This window comes from Tyto alba, unplaced genomic scaffold (genome assembly GCF_018691265.1).
Source record: "Tyto alba isolate M040663 unplaced genomic scaffold, T.alba_DEE_v4.0 Super-Scaffold_7, whole genome shotgun sequence".
NCBI lineage: Eukaryota > Metazoa > Chordata > Aves > Strigiformes > Tytonidae > Tyto > Tyto alba.
This window is the reverse complement of record NW_024881328.1, coordinates 14,630,237-14,654,201: the sequence shown is the minus strand read 5'-3', so window position 1 is coordinate 14,654,201 and position 23,965 is coordinate 14,630,237. Positions and strand designations below refer to the sequence as shown.

The following is a 23,965-nucleotide window of genomic DNA, read 5'->3' as shown; positions in this document are numbered from 1 at the left end:
AATATTGGGAGGACTGGAGGTGAAGGAGGAAGACAAAAAGAAATTTAGTGGTTTAGATGAACTAGAAAAGTATGCGAAAGTTCCTGTTAAGATCCACTGTGTTTATTGGGAACTTTGCTTGACAATGCTGTTCTTTTCTAGCTGAACTTGGAGACTATGATCCTGCTGAACATGTCCCCGAACTGGTGTCTGAGTTCAGGTTTGTTCCCACTCAGACCGAGGAGATGGAACTAGCCATTTTTGAGAAGTGGAAGGAATGCAGGTGAATGCTAACCAGATGTTCGCACTGATTTTTCTGTGAAGAGAATATATTAAAAAGATGCTGCTGATGCTGCTTTTGTGGTCTTGTTCAGAAACATAATTCTAATACGATTCTGTCATATTTTGTAAGAGGATATAAGTGTGAAAAATGAAGCTTTTGAAAGGTCTGAGTAAAATGATGAGGTACAGAATCTTGAAATCTAATAATTTTTGCAGCAGCAGTTTTAGATTAAAATTTACAAAAGTGATGTTGATGTTCTTGGAAGCAGACAAGTGTCAGCAGCATTCAGGATTTTCACAAACTTCTGTGAATTTCTTTTCCTCTTTCCTCATATACCAGCTTTTTCTTTCTGTGCTTTTTCAGGCATCTACCTAACAGCAAAAAATTTATTTCAGGGGGCAAACACCAGCACAGGCTGAAACTAACTACTTAAACAAAGCTAAGTGGTTGGAAATGTATGGTGTAGACATGCACATAGTCAAGGTATGTTTAACCACAGCGTGGTGACCTTTGAAAATTATAATGTTAGCTTTGTCCCACACTTCAACACTGGTTTTGTTCTGAGGGGGGGAAAAAAAGGACTATTGTACTCATCCAAACTGTGTGACAACTGATCTGGCTTTGCATCAACATTCCATTTCATAGTATACATTTCTAGAAGGTATAACTTTAGTCCAAGCATATCTGCTCTGTGTTAAATATGTGATTGGTGTGGCAATATGTACTACAGTTTGTATTTAGACCAAGAGCTATGTGAAAATCATAGTAATTAAATTAAAATTGGCTGGGTTCCAGCCAGCTGCCAGCTGAAGAACTACAAGTAAAAATAGATCTCCTGTGGGGAGGGAAGTGCAGAGAACTGCACAAGGAGGTCCTTATTACAGACAAATCAAGAAACTTTATTTTTCCACTTTAGTCAGCTTTATTGAAGGATTGCAAACTAGAAAAATCCATTGCATAAGATCATTGAAACACGAGAGTTTTGTTGTATAAAATAAGCAGATATGTGTTTAATTGTAACACTGGGCAAATAAGCTACATTAATCACTGGAGTAATTTGGATAAAGGGTCAAACACCAAAATAAACATAAGCTTTATTTTGTGGCAATTAGGCAAGAGACGGCAATGATTACAGCCTGGGCCTAACACCTACAGGAGTTCTTGTCTTTGAAGGAGACACAAAGATTGGTTTGTTTTTCTGGTAAGCTCTCTGATTGTATGTTAAAATATATTTTAGATTTTTATTCTTTTGTTTCTTTTGCACTAGCAAAGTACTTATTTGGGATATAAGAGCACTGTGAATACTAGGTACCTGCAGAAATATTCTGTAGCCTGTGAGTGTTTTCATGGTGTCCAAAAATACTCCTTTTTTTTACATTCTTGGTTGATATGTTAATAGGCTGTACATGTGTAACATACTAGAGGCAGGTAAAAGATGGAATAACTTTGGGATGTTTTTATTTATTTATAGAAACCGAAGCACTCTTTGCCCTCCCTACAAACTTAGATCTATATACAGTCAGGGGATAAGAGCTTCCTTCGGTTTTTATGAACATGTGCTTCTTCATCTGTCAAATACCTGAAGAACACGTCACGGTTTCTTAGAAATATTCTGATGAAATCTTGCAGGGCTTTATATTGCATAAAACACAAGGTGGAGAACCTTCTCACTAGCCTATTTGGGTTTGGGTACACAGGCATTTATGGATTTTTAAGTGCTTTATTCTGTAATTCCTATCCAGTCTTTCAAAACTGTATATTAAGAATAGTTAGGCAGATGAGGCGAAATTTCATCATATGAGTAGTTAGTTTGGGTTAGCCCAGTCCAATTTTATAAACTTCTCAGAAAAACAATCACTTTGTAGTAGAAATTTTATGTATCTTGTCCCTCCACCATCAATTCTAGTTATTTTTTTGGTGGGCAGGGAGTGGGGAAAGTGGTTGCATTTTTTCAGGTAGTTCTCTTGGGCTGGGATCTTTTAAAACAGAGTCATCATAGGAATTGATCTGTGATATGTTGTACAGTGACTTACATTTCTTCAATGAAGCAGAATTATTTTGGCCTGCCTTTGTATCTTTGAGTTCAGTTTTGTGGGCTTGTGGAAGAGTAGGCGAGCAGGAGTATCTGGGTGGAGTTTGATTTCAGTTCAAGTAATTATTATTTTAAGTTCTGATAGAATTATCTCTTTAGAAGCTGCTGACTTCCTATCTTTAACATTTCTAATTAAGTGTGAAATTTTGAAGTGATACGTTTGTATCCACAGTATAATTAAGCGCTACTGCATGAACATAAAACACCCACAGAAACAGAAAAAAAAATTTGGTAGAGAGGTTTGGACCAGTATGTAAAACATACCTCCCAGTGAGTTACCAAGAGAGTTAGATGTGACCTGCTTTTTGTGTTCATTTTGCAGGCCAAAGATAACAAGGCTGGACTTCAAGAAGAACAAACTCACTCTAGTTGTTGTTGAAGATGATGAACAGGTAGATAACTATCTGTTTAGTTACATCTCAGTCTTGATTATACCGTGCTAGTTTACAAACTCCTGATCTCTTTCTTTAAATTAACATGGATGCCCTGCAAGATTTTTGATTGGGACTTGTGGGGAGGAGAGGACTGTTGGGACTTAAATATAAAATAAATAGACTCGGTGACTTTTTTCTCACTCTGATTTTAGAAGGGGAATACCCTGTGAAACTAATGTAGACCAGATAATTTGGAAACAGCGTGAACTGTGCAAGAAAGCTTAAAAAAGGCCATGTACCACATTTAGTGGAATGAATTCCTTAAGCAGGTGCCAGAATTGTTTCCATGGGAAAAAATTGCTCAGAGCTGAGATGATAAAAATGCAAGCATTGGTAATTTGAGGAGCTCAGATTTGGAAGTGAGTCCATGTTAACCTCATTGAGAAGTACCTTCCTATTATAATGATGTCTCTAATTTGTAGTTATTCAGAGGGTTGACCTGCTAAATATACAGGCTCTAACCCTTTCCAACTTCAGACAATGGAGCAGTTGTTCATTAAAGCTTCTGGAAAAGTTGATTATTTTTTTTTTTTCTGTCTAAAAGATTTTTTTTTAAAACATATGTTTTAGTATTCATAGAAGACAGATTTTATTTGGCTTACACTGAATTGTAGCTTTGACTTATTCAAGCCCCTTGTAAATCGTTAGTGTGCTTTGTGTGCTTTAAGGGAAAGGAGCAGGAGCACACTTTTGTCTTTAGACTGGATCATCCCAAAGCCTGCAAACACTTGTGGAAATGCGCAGTTGAACATCACGCCTTCTTCCGGCTCCGAGGTCCTGTCCAAAAAAGCTCAAGTCGATCAGGCTTCATTCGGTTAGGATCCCGGTTCCGATACAGGTCTGTGTCACCGGTCATTCAGCACATGTCTTCTGTCGTTTCTTGCTTTTCTTGGATTATGTGTAGAAACAGGGGAGAACTTTGTATTCATTCACCTAGGACATACAGAACAGTGAAACCTGCAAGCCGAGTGAGTCACATCATTGATTTTATTAAGTCATATGGATTTTCCCCCTGCGTTTTCTGATTCGTTGTTAGGCGATTCTGGTCTGTGCAGTAGGAAACCAAACGTTTCTCAAGGTTTATGTTGCTTACATAACATATGTAGCACACTGTGTTTTATAGATCACTTCCTCTTGAAAGCCCACCCTTTTTAAAATGAACTGTAGAAGGTGGGTGATTGATTGCCCCAGCTGGGGACACTGCAAGTCTTTTGACTCCTGTTTTCCTGACTTGGGGTGATGGTAGTGCTTCAGAAGCCCAAGATAATGCCCATTCCATAATAGGCACTGCCAGTGCACGTAACAGACTTCCAAATGTCTTGTGGTCCCAGACTAGTCTGCAGGATGCTGTCAGCTGCCCCACCAGAGTCGGTGAGAACATAAGGAAGGGGGTGAGGTGTGACCCCAGGCAGCATGCACGTACTCTGCGTCCATTTCCAGCAGCTGGAGCAATACCATCTAGTCTGCTTCAGAAAGGATCAGTGGTACCAAGGAGTCGGCAGAACATGAGGCTGCTACTGCCTTGGGGGCAGTCTGGGCAAACTTGGGAGAAAAAAGACTTGCCTGGGAACAAGAACATCTAGATGCTGATTTTTTAGTCCTATTATCATCTTTCTCTGGCCTTTGGCAACATACCTTAAGCTTTACTCCTAGAATGTTCAACCTATCCTAAACCGCTTGCGCTGTGACCACAGAAATATGCAAAGGGCAAATGTGCTTTTTCAGCAACTTAGTGTTTAAGGAATCATTGCTTCAGCCTTTTGTTTTGGGGAAAAAGGCACAAAGGTTAGGATGTTTGTAAAACTCCTTCGCTTTTTTGTGAAAGGCCTTCTGAGGTGTTAGGTTTAGGATTATTTTAATAGAACTGAGATCAGGTCATTAAGCTATGAGTTTAAAATAGAATTGTGACGTTTTGATGATCAGTGTCTGTATTCTGACATCAAAAATAAGTGATTTGTTTTATTGTTTTGTACTTTTACATGGCACTGTAAGTGGGAAAACAGAATATCAAACCACCAAGACCAACAAAGCCAGGAGATCAGCATCCTTTGAAAGAAGGCCCAGCAAGAGATATTCAAGACGAACACTGCAAATGAAAGGTAAAAGACCTTCCATTCTGAGAAGTATAATCCACTGTGAGAATCAAGTAATCATATCCTTTAAAGGTTCTATGTAGCAATTCTGTAGCTGTGTTTGCCTTTCTTTTGAATTTTCAATACTAGGTTTTCTTTGACTTATTTGGCAGACCACATGTATTTATCAGAAAAAGCTTGTGTCCAAAGTATGCCATTCCAGCTTGCCTAGCAGGTAAAACACCCATGAATATTGCACAATAGATCTCTGTATGAAGATGGAAAACTTTGGTCCAGGAAACAGCGATATATTAATGATAATATTTGAAATTTATTAATCAAGTTTGAAATTCTTATCATTGAGATTTTTTCATTGTTCTTAGGAGTTGCACTCTGTTTTAACAATCTGACAGCCTATGATACCTCATCTCATATTCCCACTCCTGCATAGGTCAAGAGTGACCTCCATGCATGCTTTGAGATACTTGCTTAAGTCAGACTCACTGGTTTGCTCTTCAAATATTTTATTTTATTCTTCCAATTTAGAATGTAATTTTTTCACATTATACATGGGATACATGCACCTTTTGCTCTTTTAGTTGCCTACTTTTAGGCAGTGCTAGACTATTTTTATTATTAATATATTTAATATTATGACTGATAACCTAATTACAAATTAAATCTTAAATAATACTTTATATTTTTGCAGCACATGCTGCTAAACTTGAAGAAACAAGGTAAGATGCATTCCAATATTTAAATTTCTCTTTGATCTTTGCCACCTGTACTCGAGCACATGTCTGCAGAAGGAGGTTATAAAATTAGGTAAATGTAAAGAGCGTTAACCTCTTAACTGTGGTTTTGCTGTGGGTTTTGTGTTTGTTTGCTTTACATAAAACCTACCGTTCAAAGCAAAGCTCCTGTGTTGCTGTCCCATAGAAGATTTTGCCAGACTTGCTTACTAGCAGGCAAAGAGGTTTCTGAAATCTGCCTACACTGGCTGTGTGACTGAAATACATAATCAAGGGAAGGCCAGAGACAGGGAAAATACATTTAAATAAATATTTGAAATGTGTTGATGATTTTATATTCTGTACTATACTTGCGTTTATTTTTATATATACAACTATTTATTTTCATGTATTTATACTAAATTATTCATGATCAACATTGAGAAGGATGCCTTCTGATTCGGTATTTCTTTACCTAGATTCTTCCTGCATGTGTAGGTTCATACTTGCTGTTGCAGTGTAAAATACTCATATGAATCTGATTCATACAGTTTTCATAACCTTCCTTAAGGAAAGAGAGGAAACCTGGCTAAAAAGAATTACCTGGTAGTGAAGGAACTAAGTCACTCAGTTCTGGTTTCTGTCCTTTACCCTAATAACTTTTGAACATTGCAGTAATCTGTGGCAACCAAATGATTTTTAAAAGGTAGATACTCATAGATGTTAAGCATCATGACTGTCAGGAGCTGGATAAGGAGTGTCAAACGAACATTTCAAAAGATCTGGCTTAATACAGCCATACGTTTCCCGTTTGTAGCGGCGGGGTTGATTCTTGCATAAGAGGGGGAGAAGTCTGGGATTTGTGGGGACACAGCTGCAGTCACCGTAGTGGAGGTCTCTCTGTGACCTTCTCTATTGTCTTTTCTTTGTATAAAATAGGTAAGTACCCTTCAAAACTGGGTGTCATTAAAGTGCTTAAAGATCCTCTGCAGGCAGAATGTGACTGTGATTAATTACAACTCTCGTCACACGATGTTGTCATGCCCTTCTCCGAGTTTCGTGCTGCTTAGGTCATTCTGAGAGTGGGAAGAGAAACTTCATATGCAGTTTCTCCTTCTGATAAGACAGCAGTCTTCTGATCTGCACCTAGGTGTGGCACTGTTATGTTAGTCTCCAGAGCAATCTATGCCATTTCTGAAACTCCACACTCAAGTGTTGCTAATTGAAATGCATCATGAAAGATGTATGTTGTTCCATTCCTTTGTGTTAACTCAACACAGGGGAATGTGCTACCCAGAAGGCATTCCTTAGTATTTCTCTTAAACATGAACTATTCTGTGGTAACCTCTGCATTCTGTCATTAGAGAAGGTGCAAAGTTGGGAAACAGGCAAGGAACAGCATGTTTGGTCTTGACATTGTGGTATTTAAGAAAATAATTCTAAAGAATCACTGAAGTAGATACAGAAATCTATTTGAATTGTCATCTTGCCCGGTTGGATAGCTATTGTCCAAACTGTAAATCAAAAGATTAATGGGTCATAGGAGATGGGAACCATTTTTTAAAAGATTGGAAGTCTGAAAAAAGAAGTTTGCTTTGCGTGAGATTTATAATGCATAATTATTGTGCAGGATGTTAATGCTGTTAAGTCTCAAAAATGTGTAATGTCCCTTACAGATTCAGAAATCATCAGGAACAGGGATATGGGTCTTATTTATTAAATATATTAAATATTTAATAATATAAAATTATTATTAATGCTGTGGTGAGGTGCTGTGCACATAATTTTGAATGACTGCTTTTATGACTGAAACACTAATGCAGTCCATTAGAGGTTGTATGCAGAAGAAACTCATGAATTTTTATGATAAACTTTGTGATGTGAAACTTCAGAAGAGTCCTAGTTATGGAACAAACACAGGATCTACAGCATGTAGGCAAGTCACATTTTGCTGGGTGTTTAATTAAAACTGTACTGGTTTTGCTTTAGAAGTGCCTCACCTTACTGCTGAATCAGGAAGACTTTCTAAATCAAACTGGCTTCGGAAAGGAAGAGGAAAATACAGATGAATTACAGCTAAACTACAGCTTGAACAAATAAAAAAATAATGTGATACCCTTAGTTACCTAAAGTAAGGCAGCTGACCTAAAACATAAGTTTTTAAGTTTTATTTTGGGAACAGTTAAGTACTTTGGAAAGATCTTTGTTAAGACTTTGTTTTTCCTTATGAAAATCCCTGCAGATCTGCCAGCCTGCAAAAATAGTTTGTTTATCTGATGCTGATTTAAATTCTGTTTATCTTTTAGTACTGCAAACAACGCTGTTATCAACCAAACTAATGGATCACAGGTAAGGACTCTCATTATTTTTAAAGGCAGTTTTGATGTATTTCAACAGATTGGAAGATTTCATTATTCATTCTTAAAATCCAATGAATGGTCAATTGAAAGTTACAAACAGTTAACTACTAAATTGCATGCCAAGAAATAACTGCTAATTTACAAGCAAGATAATTGGTTAATTTAGCTGGAGTGAGGAAGATACCCCACGCCCCAGTACTATAAAAACTATGCTGTTTGTAGATACAGATTTTCATAGGTATACCAAGTACCTTTCTGTGACAGTTGTTATTATCCGAAGCATATTAATTTTATATGGTATGTAACATTAAAAAAAAAAAGGGGGGGGGGGGGGGGGGGGGCGGGGAGGGCACAGTTCATCAGCCCCTGTGTTGATTCCTGGTTACAGTATTTTTTGAAAGAGGGGAATATACCTGCAACTTAAAGAATACATTGTTAGAAAAAATTCAGTGTTTTCTGAGTTTGAGAAGGAAATCGGACACCTGTCCCCTCAGCACTTGCACACAGAATACCTTGTTTCACTGGAAAGGGACATTAGTATAAAGTAACTCTCCTTCTGAGTATCAAAGAGCAGGCCTTGGAGTTTAGAAGGACTCTCTCGCTTTCTGGAGCATTTCAGATGCAGAGTGCGACAGAACGGATCACATATTGGTAGAAGCAAGATTATGGTTTGTTTTAACATTAAACTGCTCAATCTCTGCTGATTAGATAGATTGCTGCTCTGCTCAGCCTTTTGCCTTCTATGCAAAAGGAGTTGTTTTTTTCAGGAGCAGTTATGTTTCAAATGGTAGTCCAAAGGCCTGCAACCCAAAGGTGCCAATCGTTATTGCAAAGTTACCTACAGAAGGGAAGCGTTTAGTGCCTGATTTTAAAAAGGACACAGCAGGCCATAGCTTTTTACTGGAATATGTGAGCAGCCTTGGGTTTATTATGATCTCAGTACTGTGTGCAGTACTTGAAAAGACTGGGCATCTCAGTATCCCCTGCTGTGGAAGTAACGGAAGACAAGAGCTTTGCTTTAGCTTTGTGCTTAAGGAGAAGTGGTGGTATGTTTTGCTATGTGTAATGTGTCACCACTTCATTAATGTGTGTTTAATAACTTGTTTATATTCTGTGTCCAAAGAGCTGGAATGCAAAGCCAAACCTACCTGTCCTAACAGCGGTTCCTTCTGCCCCAGTCTTAGTGGAAATAGAAAACCTCCCAAGGAGCCCAGGAGCCAGCCAGCAAGACAAGAAGTGGTATGTTCTGCTTTGCTGGGAAATTAATTTTGCTTGCTTATGCATTATTTAAGTGGCTGCTTCTTTATCTGCACTTAAATAAGCTGCCATCTTCGTATCTTTAATGTAAGTTGACAGTCAAGTTAGTGATGATGCAGCTGATTTGCTGCTGTGAATGCAGTGTGGGGAGGTGAGGACAACAGGCTTAGCCACTGCCAACCAAAAGATTTCTTGAGTGGCTGAAGAAATTATTAAATCAGGAACAGCACTTCAAAGTCTCGGAGAGAGCTAGATCCTCCTCATTTGCCATAATACTCCTGTAACCCTTTGCTTGGTATCATGGGGCCCAAGGTCTTACCTTGATCCTTAACAAAATGCAGAACCTTGTAAATCAGTGTTCTTGTGAATCATCTTTTGAACATTTTGAAATGGGCAAGTTGATTTTTTTCATTATCATGGGTAGAATGGGAGCTTGAGGAAAATGATACAAGCTGAAGATAAGAGCTTTGATTTCATGTAATCAGAGTATTTGTCTTGCGGATGGAATGCATCTCAAAATGAGGATGATTTGTTTGAAGATAAATGTACATATCATTTATCTTTACTTAAAGTAATTCTATATTGCAAAGCTATTTCAAAACCAAACCTGACCTATATCAACCCAATACTTGTGCACACATCATGTTAACTTTTTCAGCTGCTTGTGCATTCAGAGGCAGCATGACTTATTCTAGAAGGGTAATTCTGGTTTCTGTGAGACTCTCCAGGAGCAGCAGTGGTGGAATGGAGCGACACAAACAAAAGTTCTTATTCTGAGCACTTTCAGCCCTCAAGAGAAAAGGTCCTTCTCCCATTGTCAGACATACAAACCTACTTTGCTTCAGTATCTCTTAAGAGTAGATGATACCTATTTCTAACTGCAATGACAAATGTATTTTAATTTTGTAAATTTTACTGATTAAAGACTTTTAATACTATGGATTTGGGATTATAAGGGGGATGGTAATTCTGCTTTATGTGTTGCATTTTACTGAAGTTTCAATCAGAACATATGATCAATGCTGTTTTTCTTTCTTTTGCCCTCAATTTGTCTAGTATCTGAAATCTGTGCTTGTCTATGGTGAGATCCTGGTGATCGCTCGATTCCTTCCATGGTGGTGGGTGAAAGGTGGTGGTTTCTTTATTCTTCAACATTCTCAATATGGTTTTATTTTTATTCTTTTGGTCTAATTGCAAGATGTGTGCTAAAAAGCGGTATTTCATTTGGTGGAAATGTTTGACTCTTGCTCAAAACAGCTCTTCTTGGGTTCTGACTTGTGCTAGTGTTCTTGCTAGTATTTGCAAGGCTTCTGTTGCTTATTGAAATCCTGCTGCTTTTGTTCAGAAGCAGAGGGGACTCTGTAGCCAATCTGTTTCAGTTTTGGTCTTGGTATGCCTGTTTTAGGATTAAGAACTTGAGCCTGTCTGTCTTAACGTTGTCAAGGAATCTAAGCTTACATGCCAGCTGCCGCAGTAGGTAGCCTTTCTATGGAAGAGTGGGAGTGAATATAAAATACACCTGCATGTAACCCAAAACAGTATGCCATAAAGAAAACAAGCTTCTTGGTGATTGATGCGTTTTAATTGAGCATGTAATGCTTATAGTGTTTATGTGTTATGTTTCTTAGAGACATATCGTTATTATTGAAGGCAGTTGTCTTCTGACAAAGAGGTTTTTAATGTGTTCACTGGAAGCAGTACTGCCTGTAATAAAGGGCAAGTCCAGCTGTAGGAAGAAGACAACACTTTGGAGCTGAGTCAGCAGTTGAGCTACATTCTGGTTTCCTAGATGGGAAGTGGGGTGAGGTTAATGTAGTTGCCAGAACATACATGTTTATTGCGGGGGCTGTGACTTGGCTATGGCACCTTCAAGTCTTGATGTCTCGATGCTGCTAACAAGATCTCTTTTCAGCTGCTACTGTCTTTAATTGGCCTGTTTCTGCATGAATTATCTTTGCTTTCTGTCAGAAAAATAGTCTTCTTTTAGAGAGAGTTTGCCAAGGACTGTCGAGAACACCGAAATATTTTGGACTGGGGATTTTGTAGACGGTTAGGTTGAAGGGGTTTAGAAGTAAGGTCCCGACCTCATGAGTTCCTGTACTCTGCTTGGCAGATGTCTGTATTGGCTACCTTGCAGCTTAGATCCCTTCCTAATGTCAATGTTTCCTTTAATTTGAAATGCTAATGCTGCAGCTGCCAACAACAATTGTGCCAGATTGTAGGAAGTGCTTTGCCAGATAGGAAGGATTTTAGTGTTTTTATTTTTTTTTTCTTTGCTCTATTCCTGTAAAATTGTCAGTACAAGAAAACTGTACTGGTCTGCGTGGTCTGAAAACAGTCTGGAATATTATCTGCAAAGCTGGGAAGCCTAAAACATAATCAGTGTCCTTCTAACTTTAGTCTTTCCTCAAGAAGCTGTTTCTGTGCTACAGTAGGACATGAGACAAAGTTTTAATGACTCTTTCCTTATTGTGGAATTAAATAGAGTATTTTTTTTTTTTGCTTGTTTGTTAGTGGATGTAGCTTTCACTTAACCACTTAAAGTAACAAACTGTTGAGGATTGGAGCCTTCAGTATTCACAGGTCACTACCTCAGCGTGTTTCACAAAAAAAAAACCCCTCTGAATTTACCCATGGGTGACCTTTATATAAATACTCTCTCTTTTCTAAAGGAGGACTATCCTTTCACATTAATCATTTACTGCTGCTGTGAATCCTGCATGCTTTTCTACTTCCCTGCCATAACACGTGTGATCTTCCAACTCTTGTGCGGGCTGCTTGGCTGTTCTGACAGGGGTGGGAGTGTCAAACCAGGCTTTCTGGACTGTGAGAAGGTGGAATTTGATCTGGGGGCTGTCCATGACCCTTCTAGATGAACAGCAACAATGTTTCCACTTTGTTTAGATTTGGGTCATTAAATAGAGAATTTTACATTAAACTGAAGGAATACATTTGTTTTAGGAATTTCCTTGCTTGAGTAGTTTGAGAGTGCTTTTTTCCAAGCACTTTTTTAATACCTGACCATACCTTGCATCAGTCTCTCCTAAAACATACCAGTGAAGGATCCTAGTACAACATGGACAACAGTTAGTCCATTTTCTAAAGCCTTTTAAAATTCTACTGTTTAAGTCAATTGCTTATCCCTGCTGCTTTGGAGATGCTTGTGCCTAAAGCCTTACAGTTTTCTAACTACGGGCTCCTGCGTAACAGTCTTTTCCAAAACATTGTTTAAAGTGATGCATGTTCTCCCCTGATACTCTTTGTAGCTTTTGGAGGACTTGATTCCAACTGGGCTATAGACTAGCCACAACTGTGCACGGCACTTCTGTGGTTTTGATTTTAGGAATTAAAAATTTAAAATTTACAAAGAATTATGCCTTCACATGCAAAATTAGAAAGCAAGGTCTTAATTTGTATTGTGACCTGTTTTAAAGTGACTCTTTTTCCAACCCAGTTTTTTATGTTAATCAAGAAAGTATAGCTACAGTCAGCTTCTTCAGTAGTATCTAGTCCCTTAGTCATCTAAATTGTGAATGATTTGTGTGTGCACCACTGTTTGCTCCTGTGCAGTAATGCTCGTTTTTCCGAGTTTCTGTTCTCCTCTCCTTTTTTTTAACCTACATTAGAATCTACATTTTCCAGCGACTTGGAAAACTGCAGTTGCTTACAGGTGCTTGTTTCAGGTGTACATTTAGAGCTGCCACTTAAACCCTTTCGGCTTCCTGCAGATAAAAGGCGCTGTACACTTGAGAGGTCTGTTCCTCCATCACACAATTTTCTCCCGTCTGTAAAACGCACGTGGTTCTTGCTCATTTTATGAAGTGCTTTGAAATACGAAGTGCTTTTCATTTGGGAAGCGTAGCCAGTGTATACATGAGATGCCATATCAGACTTCTGCAAAAATGTGCATGATACTGAGCAGAAAGGGGTTTATTTGACAGTGTCGCCGTGTACATGCATGCCTCTCCCCTTCAGTATTTACCTTCCAGCACCGCCCTTTCTCCTCGCCTTTTTGCATCAGTCTTGCCCTTACCCTTGCTTCGCTTTTCCACCCTCCTTCTCCTCCATGCCTGTTCACTAACTGTGCCCCCTCCCGCTCCCCAACGATCCAGGCCCCTTGACGCTGCCGACCGCTGTCAACGTGGTGGAAGCCCGTGGGCCCCGCCGAGGACCCGCGCCGCGGACGGACGCTGCACCGCTTCTGTCCATGAGCACAATGTGAAGAACGCGGGAGTGCGTAGCGGTGCTGGCACCTGCGCTGTCCCAGCCACCATGAGCAGCCTCTGAGACGTGGGCCTTTCTGGAGCTTGAGGCTGCTCCCTGGCACAGGCTGGAAAATTATGTTTTGAGCTGTCTCAGATAAGGACGACGGACCCAAAGCTGACTGTAGAAGGGGAAAAAAAGCTTTTATTACAAAGGTTCTGCGTATTGTACTGCTGGTATTTAGTTCGAGGAAAAATAACATGTAGACTGGAAGCCACCCATCGCTCTTATATTTAAAAAGAGTATATATATATTTCTTTTTAATTGTGGTAAGGTTTTTCTTGATGATTGAAAGATTTTTTTTTTTTTTAATTTTCTTTTTTTAAGCTGGATTTAACTTTGAGAGCCATGCAGGGAGTCACATTTGTAATAAAACTGCACATGCAACTAGTGGGTTATAACATGGTTTCAAAATTTCTAGAGAGATAAAGAATGTAACTGCCCCTCCTTTTGAGCCATGATTATTTAAAAGTATCCAAGATAGATGGTTGATCTGAAAACTAACTTTTTTTTAACAAGTCCTCTTCTGCAAAATATTGTTTGGAAATGGAGTACAATTATTTTAATTTTTTAATAATAAAATTATCAGAACTCCTGAAAAGGCAAAGAGTAATTTTTTTTTTGCTTTCTGGAAGATTTTCTTTCTTTGATGCTGCTGTGCTCCAGTTGAAATGAAACAGAAATATTTCCTGACAAACACCAGTCCTACCATATGATTCATGAGGTTAATTGTTAAGTCAGAGGTTAAGACTCTAGCTTCATGGCTCATTGGTGTTCTTGGGGGCCTTTAACAATGTGAAGAAGTATCTTTACCTTTGAACACACTGTGTTTTCACATGTTTTGGTAGTGAACTGCTTTTAATATGCAATATTCTTCTTCTATTAAAAAAAAAAAAAAAAGAGGAAAAGTTGTGGTAGAGTGCTTTTAAAATTCATTTTTATTTGGCTTTTAGGATAAAGAAGATGTTTGAATGATTTTTCAGATTGTTTGAATGAGTTTTAAATTGCCACAGAGCCCAGAAATACAAAAACATTGTTTTCAGATATCCAGTCCCAAAGAACCAAGAAAGTAAGTCTCAGCCAGGACAAAACTTAACATTGCCTGAGATATTTTGGCCTTCTCACCCCTGCATCTGACGGGGAAAGAGATTGCTAAGGAATAAGAGACTACTTTACAGCTTTAGTGAAGAAAACAAACAAACAAAAAAATGCAAGCTACGTATTAAATATCTGTAGGATCTGCAGAGGTGATTAGGGCAATCTGATGTGCTATTTTTAGTTTCAGATTTTGCAGGGTGGATGTTGTAAACCTCTGGAGTGAAGCAAAGCTATTTGTTTCCTCAGTATTTATAAAGTTGCGTAAGAATACGCAAATGAAAATAGGTATTTTATCTTGAAAATACTATATAATTTCTGTGTAGATGAGGGAAAAGAAACCACTGATCTCAGTGGAGGAATTTGGGATAGTTTTGTATTTAAAATGCAAGGACTGTGTTGCAATAACAAGTCACAGGTTTTTTGCAGAGTTTTAAGTTCAGATGTGCTTATGTAGTGGCAAGTGGAATCTCCTGTGTTCCGGTTTGTGCCCGTTGCCTCTTGTCCTGCCTCTGGCCTCCCTTGAGAAGAGTCTGGCTGTTGCCTTTACTCCTCCCATCAGGTTTTTCGAAGAACCTCCTGAGCTTTTCCCTCTCCAGGCTGAACAGTCCCTGTTCTCTCGGCCTCTCCCCCCGTGTCAGACGCTCCAGGCCCTTTATCTCGTTCCTGGCCCCGTGCTGCGCATCCTCCGCTCTGTCCACGTCTGCCCCGTCGCGGGGCCGGGCACCGCGCTCCAGGGCTGGGTGTCCCAGCTGCCGGCAGCGTGCTCTCAAGGGCTGCCCTGGGGATTAACTGCAAGTTTGGTAATTAAAGCTGTGGCTAAATTTTTCATAGATTTTTTTTTTTTTTTTTTTTTTTGCATGACACCAGAGCTAGTTCAGAATCAGGATAAGGGAAGCAACCGTGATTGTCTGAGATCTGTCTACTTGTAGAATTGATTTATTTTAGTATGGTGTATGTTTGTTGCATGCTTTTGCCAAGTGGCTTTGAATCTGGCATACATCCTGAGGGTCAGTTTTGCTCTGTGCTGGGCTTACTTTAGTGTGACTTCATGAACACAGGGAGAGGTATTATCCTGGTTTCCACTGGGGTGACAGCTCTCAGTAGCAGACAGGAATTGTACCACACTAGTACCAGTGACACGCAGCTGCACTTGTAGAGGAACCGGTCCTGTGCTCCAGGAGTAGCACTGAGGAAACACATGGATGTCTTTCTAAACTATATGGTGGTGACAGATCTCCGCTTAATATCCAGAAAGGTTCTGCAGCAGCTGGCACCTTTTCCTAAGGGTGTTTTCTTTCCTTTCCTGTAGCTGTTGACTTGCATGTATTATGCTATGTAATTTGGAATTACCTTCAAACAAATGGGAGACAGCGGAAGTCTTGGAATGTGGGACTCAGTCTGCTTGATGAGAAACTGAATGTGTGGGAACAATCTCCATTTGTAGGATCATACATGCCCAGGATTTTTTCTTTTGCTTTCCTTGTTTTAAAAGGAAAAATAAGTTATTTTTTTTCTGAATATTTTGCATTTTTGTTTAGGAAAAAAAAATCTGAAAAGGCGACAGGCTTAAATTTGCTATTCTTCTTACTTTCAGGTACAATCTGGAATGACTCAAAATTAAGGAAATGAACAAAATTTCATATTATTGTACTACATCGCAGAGTCAGTGTGAGGAACTATTGTGTTACTACCAGCTTAAAAAAATAAATTAGCTTGCATGGTGCTCCATGCTGTATTAAATTAGATTACTTGCAAAAGAATTATCTCTTTTGCTGCAGACTTGGGTAGTTACTGTATTTTGCAGATTGTATTTCACAAACTAGAATGAAATATTGTTTTGCTTTTCCACTAGGAAATTTAAAAAAAAAAATCATACCCTTTGTAACTGACAGCTTTCTCAGTCATGTTATGCATTGTATGCTGTGTGGTACACACTAATATCAATATATCAGGCAAAAAGAAGAAATAATGCAGTAGCGAACTCCCTTAACTGTGGGAGTTTCTAGAACATGTAACAGCTTCTCTGTGATTTATTAGTGGGTTGACAAGCTTTGCATGCACTAAAATCCTTTGATTATTCCTGTATTCACAATTATTTGTACAGCTTGAACTCCTGGTATCATTTATCAGCTTTTCCTGAGAACATTTTTTAAAATACGCTGATAGAAGTTGATGCTGAAGACATAAAGCCTGGCACGCACTACTCTGCAAAGTTCAGATATCCCTTTGTATGTAGGTACATACAGTAACATGGAAATCTAGTGCCCATTTCATTCTTGAGTACTGCACACTGGCTGTCGTAGAAGCCCTACGTTTCCTGGGAAGTCTTGTATTACTTCCCTTATGATTGGTGTGACAGTTCCTCAGTGTTTTGTTAGAGAAGTCAGAAATTCTGTGCGGTGATTAGAACAGTGTCTTTTGCTTTGTACTTCTGTAGTCTGGCTGTTTATGAAGCCTGCACGGTGGACTTACTGCTGAGGCTCTGAAAAGGATGAAGAATCTGGCCTTGAACAATTTAATGCTCTTTGGGGAACTCCTCTTTCGTGCCTGCAAATTCCGGTGGTTGAGGATCTCTAGTATGACTTTCCTGTTGTGACTGCCTGTCTCAGGGTGGCTGAGCAGGTGTTTCAGTGGTTTCAGTGTTTCAGTGAAGGTAAAATGGGGTCAATTCCTACTCGAATTTTGGCTTAGAAGGCTTCTCTTGAGTCTGCCTAAAATGTATTTCGTTTCCCTGAGGCCCCGTTGTGCTGCAGGGGTGAAGCTGCAGGGACTCACCGCAGTTGTCCTTGCTTCCTCAGCCAGTCCTCCATCCCAGGGGACCGATGTCAATAAGTTTTTCTACAAACTTTCATCACCTCAATATAAGCAGTACGCTGCTTCTGGAGCAACACTAGACACTGAGTGTGCCATTTGGATATGCCACCAGATTTCAAGACTGCCCTTATCTCTAGGGGGCAGGTTTTTAAATCAACTCTTTTGTCTAGTAAACGTTACTGCAGTTGTCACAGTGGCAAGAAAAGCCTAGTGTAATTATCCTAGCAATTTTCTAATGAAGGTTAAATTTAATTTTTCACTCATTTTCTCTCTACTGTGCTGCAATGCTAAGAAAAGCATTAGAAGATTCAGTACGAAGCAGTGTTACCGGTGCTCTACATCTCTTATGTGGAGTTTGTAGGAGCTTATACCTAGTTCCTTCAACATGTCATGACATCAGCATCTCTCTGTGCTGCAGGCGAAATCTGAACTTGCTGTAGTGGTTGTCATATTAAACATTTGGGAGGCTTTTTACAGAAAACTGTCAGAAAATAGGAAGAAAAGTGTTGGCTTCATTTGAAGAAGCCAGCTCTCATATCAGGCATCCTCGGATAGTAACGTATGGGATTCAGTCTCACTTTCTTTGTTGCCTTAATTGGAATAGCATCTATTCCTGCCTATTACTTCTAATAATTGAAATTCTCCGTATCCATCATTCCCCCTTTGCAAGCCTGCCTGCTGATTGCCATTTCCTATCAGTCATTTCCTGTTGCCATTTCCTGTTCCACAGAGAGGCTGTACGGTAGACTGAAAAGTTTCCAGTTACCTGCTTTGCTAGTAGCCTCATATTCCACTTTAAGAGAATCAAACAAGTGACCTCAGTTTGCCTCAGGGCAGTTAATTATGTTAAGGTGATCATACATTATTAGCACTAAAACAAGTGATCTGTTTCAGAGTTGTATATTTAATATTGGGAGGATCCTTTTGAGTGCATGAGCTGGTGGAAGGAGTTTTTTCCCGGAGCCTCTAGTGGCAACACGGGACTGCTTCCAAATTGCAGGAGGGGGCTGGAGGGAGGCAAGGGGCATTAACCCAGGAGCAGTAAGCAAGAAGCTGGTCTAAACCGTCAAGCAGGAAGCATCTCTGTCCGTGCATAAGGGTAAGTTCTGTTGTGGTGGGTACTTGCTTGGTATCATTGTTCTCGTATTTGGGACACGACTTTCAAAAGTGATTGGTTTGGTTTGGTTTGGTTTTTTTACCCTTCTTAAACCAGTATTGCAGCCAAACTGTATTGGAGTGCGATTGTTGATTGAAATGGGTGACAATCAAACTGTAGTTGTGTGCACAGGTTGTCTGATTAACCATCGTGTTCTGCAGAAGTTGTGTCCACATTTGTTACAGTTGGTTGGTAGGATAGCTTTAGCTGTTCCTGAACTTGGAAGAGATGGATGAGATTCCTGACTGTTTGCACAACATAAGCATCATAATACAACTTTTGTTTGTTACTGTCTTTCTATTTTCTTTGTAAATACAGATGGTAGGACAAAATAAAATGGAGATGTTTCCATTAGAAAGTGAAAGAGGTGAAAAAAGTAATCCTATGGAGTACGGAGTGCATGCTGTGGTTCACTTAAAATATTGTGACTGCTAAGGTTTCATTCGTGTTTCTGCCCAGGTTAATAAAGCTGAAACCAGCAGTAAGTGTTACTAAACATACCATAGTGTCAATGAAGACCCTTCTGCCCTCTGTTCTGCTTGCAAATGTTGGGTGCTGTACAAATGGCTTTTTGTAACAGTGTCAACTTCCCTCCTCGCCCCAGCTTTTCTTCTTCTTGTGCAAAAATCCTAAAGCACACTTTGGGATCGTTAAAAAAACTTCAGATGTTTGTTCCAAAAAGTGTATTTAATAGATTAAAAACTTCCTTCCTTCTCTTCACTTTTTCCACTGCTCTGTGATGAAGCAGCAGGCAATGTGGACCTGTTCTGTTATGAAGTCACTCCTACGGACATGGAATGTTCCTTTATTTTTTTTTCCCCAAAATCAATGAAAGCTAATGTCTGTAATGTCTGTTAGTTACCTGAAACAGTTTTTACAGAATGCGTCTGGTTACCAGAAGACAGCTTGAAAAAATAGATTGCACGTGTTAAAGCTTTTTCTTGTTACAGGAAGAGTGGTAACATGATTCTGTGTATCTGTGCCCATCTTTCTGCCTTTGCAGCATACCTCTTGTTGATTTGCTAGACAGCATGGAGTTGCCAGAAACTTGTGTTGATGATGCCATGGGCCGTCAAGTTGTTGCCTTGGCAACAGGAGATTCAGAAGAGGCTGTTAGTTGCCCTCGTCCCGGCACAAAGGAAGCTGTTGCTGAAAAAGCAAGCTCTGATCGTAAGCAAGCTTACAGATTTTTTCCCAGTTGTCATGATGGGGGTGGGTCAGAGTTAACTGATCAGGTTGTTATGAGGTTGTTTCCTTACAAAAACCCAGAAGTGTTATAGAAAGCTCCCTTAGATTATATGCATAAGGACAGTTTTACTCACCACTGGAACAACGAAGTCAGCTCTCCCAGTTTCAGCTGGAAGCAGCTTATTTCCAAGGATATTATTTCCAACAGGGGTTACAAGGGAAAAGTCACAGTTCTCCACGGGACCTGACTTTAGCACAAATGAAGTGCAACCATCTGAGCAATTAACTCTTGCTGCTTGCTCATTCACTGTGAGGATGGCTGGGTAAATGAACTTGCAGGAGTGCGGAGCGTTGTGATTACATATGTACAGTCTGTAGGCTTGAAAGCTGGACTGAAGGGTGAGCAGGAAGCTTTTCCCATCCCTGTGCTTTTTTCCACAACTTCAAAACTGTATAATTAGTGTTCAGGGAGATTGCAAGTTACAAGTCAAATAACTCCACGGTGACATTAGAAAGATGAAATCTTTTCTGTCTTTTTTCAGCTTTTGAAGACCCGTTCCTAAAACTGAAACAGCTGGAGACAGAGTGCAGCAGCCCCGTGCCAGCTGAGGGTCCCAATGTAAACATAAACGTGCAGGTACTTGGGCTTCATTCCTTCTGGCAGAGTTGCTGAGTTTTGTTCAGAACATCCTGAAAAGTCTTCCGCTTGGGCTGTTTGTAAGATTTTTAAGAACAGAAGTGAGTCGTGGGGAAATACAAATGCTTTGTTATATATAAACCTGTGTGTTATGGAGCAGTGATATAAAGATGAGGGCAGAGCTGCATGTGCACGTATAAAGACTGCAACCTGTTGAAATTTTTTGAAATCAATGGGAATAACAGTCATAAATGCTTGAAAAGTTGCTCAGTTGTCTTTATCAGTAGGTTACTAACTGTGTGGTGGTGTATAGTTCACCATCTTTTTTGAAGGAGTGAGCTGCTTTCCTGGTGTTTTTCAGTTGCCTTTGGTAACTGTTCCAGAACGTTGTTTTGATGTTTTGTGTCAAATTTGCTGGTGATCCATCTCTCCTGTTAGGTAATGTGTTTTTACCTGCTCTCTGAAGTAGGTGTTAGTGCTCTGTGTGTTTACAGGGAGAGTGGTTTGATTTAGCGCTCTCATAAATCATTTTGAGCAAGTCAGGCTGCATTTCCACAGGCAGCTGAGCCAAAGTACAAGCTTCAGTGCCTGAACAGGGCAAGGGCCCTCTTCTCCCTCAGTCGTCTTTGTTGTTCCTTCCCTGGATTGCCTCTTCTCTGCCACCTCCAGGAATCATGGCATGTTTGGGTGAACCAATGTAACCTACAAAAATAGCAAACAAAGAATTTTGTCTTTTTTGTTTAAGGTGTTGGGTTTGGGGGGGGTTTGGTTTGGTTTTTAAGTTGTGAAATAAGTTCATAGAAGGGGTCAAAGACATGCCAGATCCGTAGTGAAAATAAGCAGTGTTGCTAGAAGGGATGGAGAGGACAGGATCCTCCCTTACAACAGCAGTGACCTTTCGTAGATTCACCGGTTATCAGACAGCTGCACCCATGCAGAATATTATTCTTATTTTTCAGTGAGGTTTAAAAAATTCGGAATTTAGATTTTCCTTACTCTGCTTCCCCCGGTGTTGAAGCTTAAGGTGCTTTATTGCATTTTGAGCAAGCAGAGAGAGTAAAACACCTGGCAGTGTTATCTCTGTTTGTACTACCCTCCCTAGCAGGGAGGCCTGAGGATTTATATAACTTTCACTGAAGCAGCTATGATTTTTATTGCTCCCTCAATAGTAAAACGAGCCAGGTGCCAAAAGAGGTGTTTGGTGTTTGGATTAAGCCCCTTCCTGAGCATTTGTTCCCCTGTGTGAGAGAAGGCTGCTGCTTTAGTATGCTTGGTGCCGCGGCTGTTGGGCTCGCGTCCCCTTTAAGGGCTGTAGTCGGGGATGCCTTGTGCACCTCTGCTCCATGAGGGCATTACAAAGATTACCAAGTCTCTAAGGAGATTAGTCAGTAGCCTGTAGGTCCTGTTGTGCCAAAACACTGCCTCCACATAAACTAAAGCAAATGAACGCAGTTTACTTCAGAATGGTTTTGCCTGTTGAGCTCCATTTTAGTTCAGACAGAGAGGGGATTTGTTGAATGGAGCAAAAGTGTCTTAGTGGTTTTTAAATTGTGGCTGATGTTCAGTAAACAAGATAAGATTCTTGTAATGAGTTAATGTAACAAACAGCTGCCAGTACAGTCCAGTTACAGTTATCCAGCTGCTGTCATAGGAGGTGCTGAGTAACTTCGAATGTTAGAGGTTACAGACCCTGGGGTGATAGCAACCTGATTAGACAGCAAGAACATTTGTGTAACTGAGAAATAGGTGATGTATGGATCAACAGTATGCCAATATGATTCTTTCCTTGGGTAAAAGAGCCTTCAGCTTTCAAGAAGGAAGTGCAAATTATATTATGAAAATGTAAGAGTAGGTCCATCAGTGGTTTTCCTCGGGTAGAAAAGATTGAATAAAGCTTTTCAGCCTATGCTTACCAAGAGGTCACTTGAGAGTGTTTGTTTAAAAGGGTAGACAAAGATTAGAGACTGTCTCTGTGTACTTTAAATTCTGTATGCTTCAAATTGCAAAGACGTGTAGGTTACAGGAGCACCAAATGAGCACACCCAGTTGTGATTCGGCATAAAGGTTGGTGGTTTGGAAATGAGTCCTGAAAACAGTGACCTAAGAATAACTATTAAAACCACTTTGTTTCCTGCTTTTGAAGGCTGCTGTAGAAAAAATACAGATTTCCACTCACGGTGTTTGTTACAAAATGTACTTATTGGCTCTCCTCCTGCACTTCTGTTCTTAATCTGTTTGTAAAAGGGGTGTTTATGGCATCATCATCTGACTGAAGACTGCAATATTGCAATATATCCACTAAAACCTTGTAAGGAGCTTAGATCCTGGAGCTTACTGTTACTTATGAACACAGTGTTACCGTGTTCTTTCTGGAAGGGTGTGATTACAATTTCAGCATGTCTCATCTGCCTTAAGTTTTACCAGTGCATAAGCTTCTACCTGTGTAGAAATGGTTACAGCACATAAAAGGTTTGCTAAAATGCATCGGGGGAAAGCATTAGCTTTCTGCTTATGAAGGTAGAGCTGCATCATGAACTTGGTAAGTGACACTGTCAAATGCCAATGAACTGCTCGCTTCAGCTTTGTTAATTAAAAATCTGCAACTGTTTTCCATCAGGGGTCAGAGGTGGCCTGACAATCATCTTCATGTAATTCTGTACTTGCAATCGATCAATCTTGATTGATTTCTTTGATAGGGAAATATTTACCTAGCTATCCGTGTTCTTTTAGAGAAAAAGAGAAATCTTTCTAGAATGAGAACTGGGAAGGGGGAATGAATGGCTTCATTCTTCACTGCTGCTCCCTGCCAAGATCCATTGGAATGGAAGAATGAGACTTTGTCCTTTCCCAGCTTTCACTAGCGCAGTGACCAAATCTGACAAAAGAGAGCAAATAGCTCTTAAATACACCAACACTCGGCTTTCATCAGCTTCTGAAGTGAAATGAACAATAAAAAGTTCACCCTCTTTGCCCATGTTCGCAGTCTGCTCCAGAGTCAGAAATGCAAGGATGTGAGGGTTTTCTTTTTCTGAATTTGTTGTGATCTGTAAACACATGGAAGTTGCTTCAAAATGTGCCTGTATGAGACTCCGTCTCCCTGCACAAAGTGATTCTCAGTGACACCGGGAACACTGCTGAAAAGCACAAAGGATTTGGATCGCACAGCCTGCTGCTGCCTTTAGTCTTTCCTTCCCTTTTTACATCGCTGCCTAGCTCTGTATTTTGATTGAAGAATAGAGTACAAATATAGTCTGTCTAATACAAGGAAACAATAAAAATTGGTAACGAGCTAGAATATTGACAGACCCCAGCAGCTTTATTGTTTTATGTGAACAGCTGAAATGTCTTGTAAATTAGACATCTTGAGGCATTAGCAGGTGCCAGATGCTTTCCCCTCTAGCTACATGCTCTTTCTATTAAAAAAGCCAGTAAAACACCAATGCTTTTTTCAAGCACAAAATAGAAAGGACTGAGAAAAATGTAGCTTTAATATTGATGTAAATATTTCCTTGGTGATACAAAACTTATACTTGATTACATTAAGATATTTCTTAATAATACTAAACTTTTCAGAAGTTGAGAATCTAACTGCTTATAGACT

At 39.7% G+C, this 23,965-nt stretch overlaps 1 protein-coding gene across 5 annotated transcripts in view; it reads left to right on the top strand.

The window, feature by feature from the left end:
• Positions 1-23,965, top strand: part of EPB41L5 (erythrocyte membrane protein band 4.1 like 5) — a 60,996-nt gene that overhangs the window by 24,992 nt on the left and 12,039 nt on the right. For all 5 annotated transcript variants that reach the window (XM_042783722.1, XM_032991459.2, XM_032991451.2 and 2 more), the window contains exons 8-18: positions 142-262; positions 658-745; positions 1,375-1,463; positions 2,677-2,746; positions 3,457-3,626; positions 4,781-4,887; positions 5,570-5,597; positions 7,898-7,940; positions 9,075-9,190; positions 19,543-19,709; positions 20,270-20,364. In XM_042783722.1, coding sequence (XP_042639656.1) covers positions 142-262; positions 658-745; positions 1,375-1,463; positions 2,677-2,746; positions 3,457-3,626; positions 4,781-4,887; positions 5,570-5,597; positions 7,898-7,940; positions 9,075-9,190; positions 19,543-19,709; positions 20,270-20,364 — 1,094 coding nt within the window. The remainder of the gene's footprint in view (positions 1-141; positions 263-657; positions 746-1,374; positions 1,464-2,676; positions 2,747-3,456; positions 3,627-4,780; positions 4,888-5,569; positions 5,598-7,897; positions 7,941-9,074; positions 9,191-19,542; positions 19,710-20,269; positions 20,365-23,965) is intronic.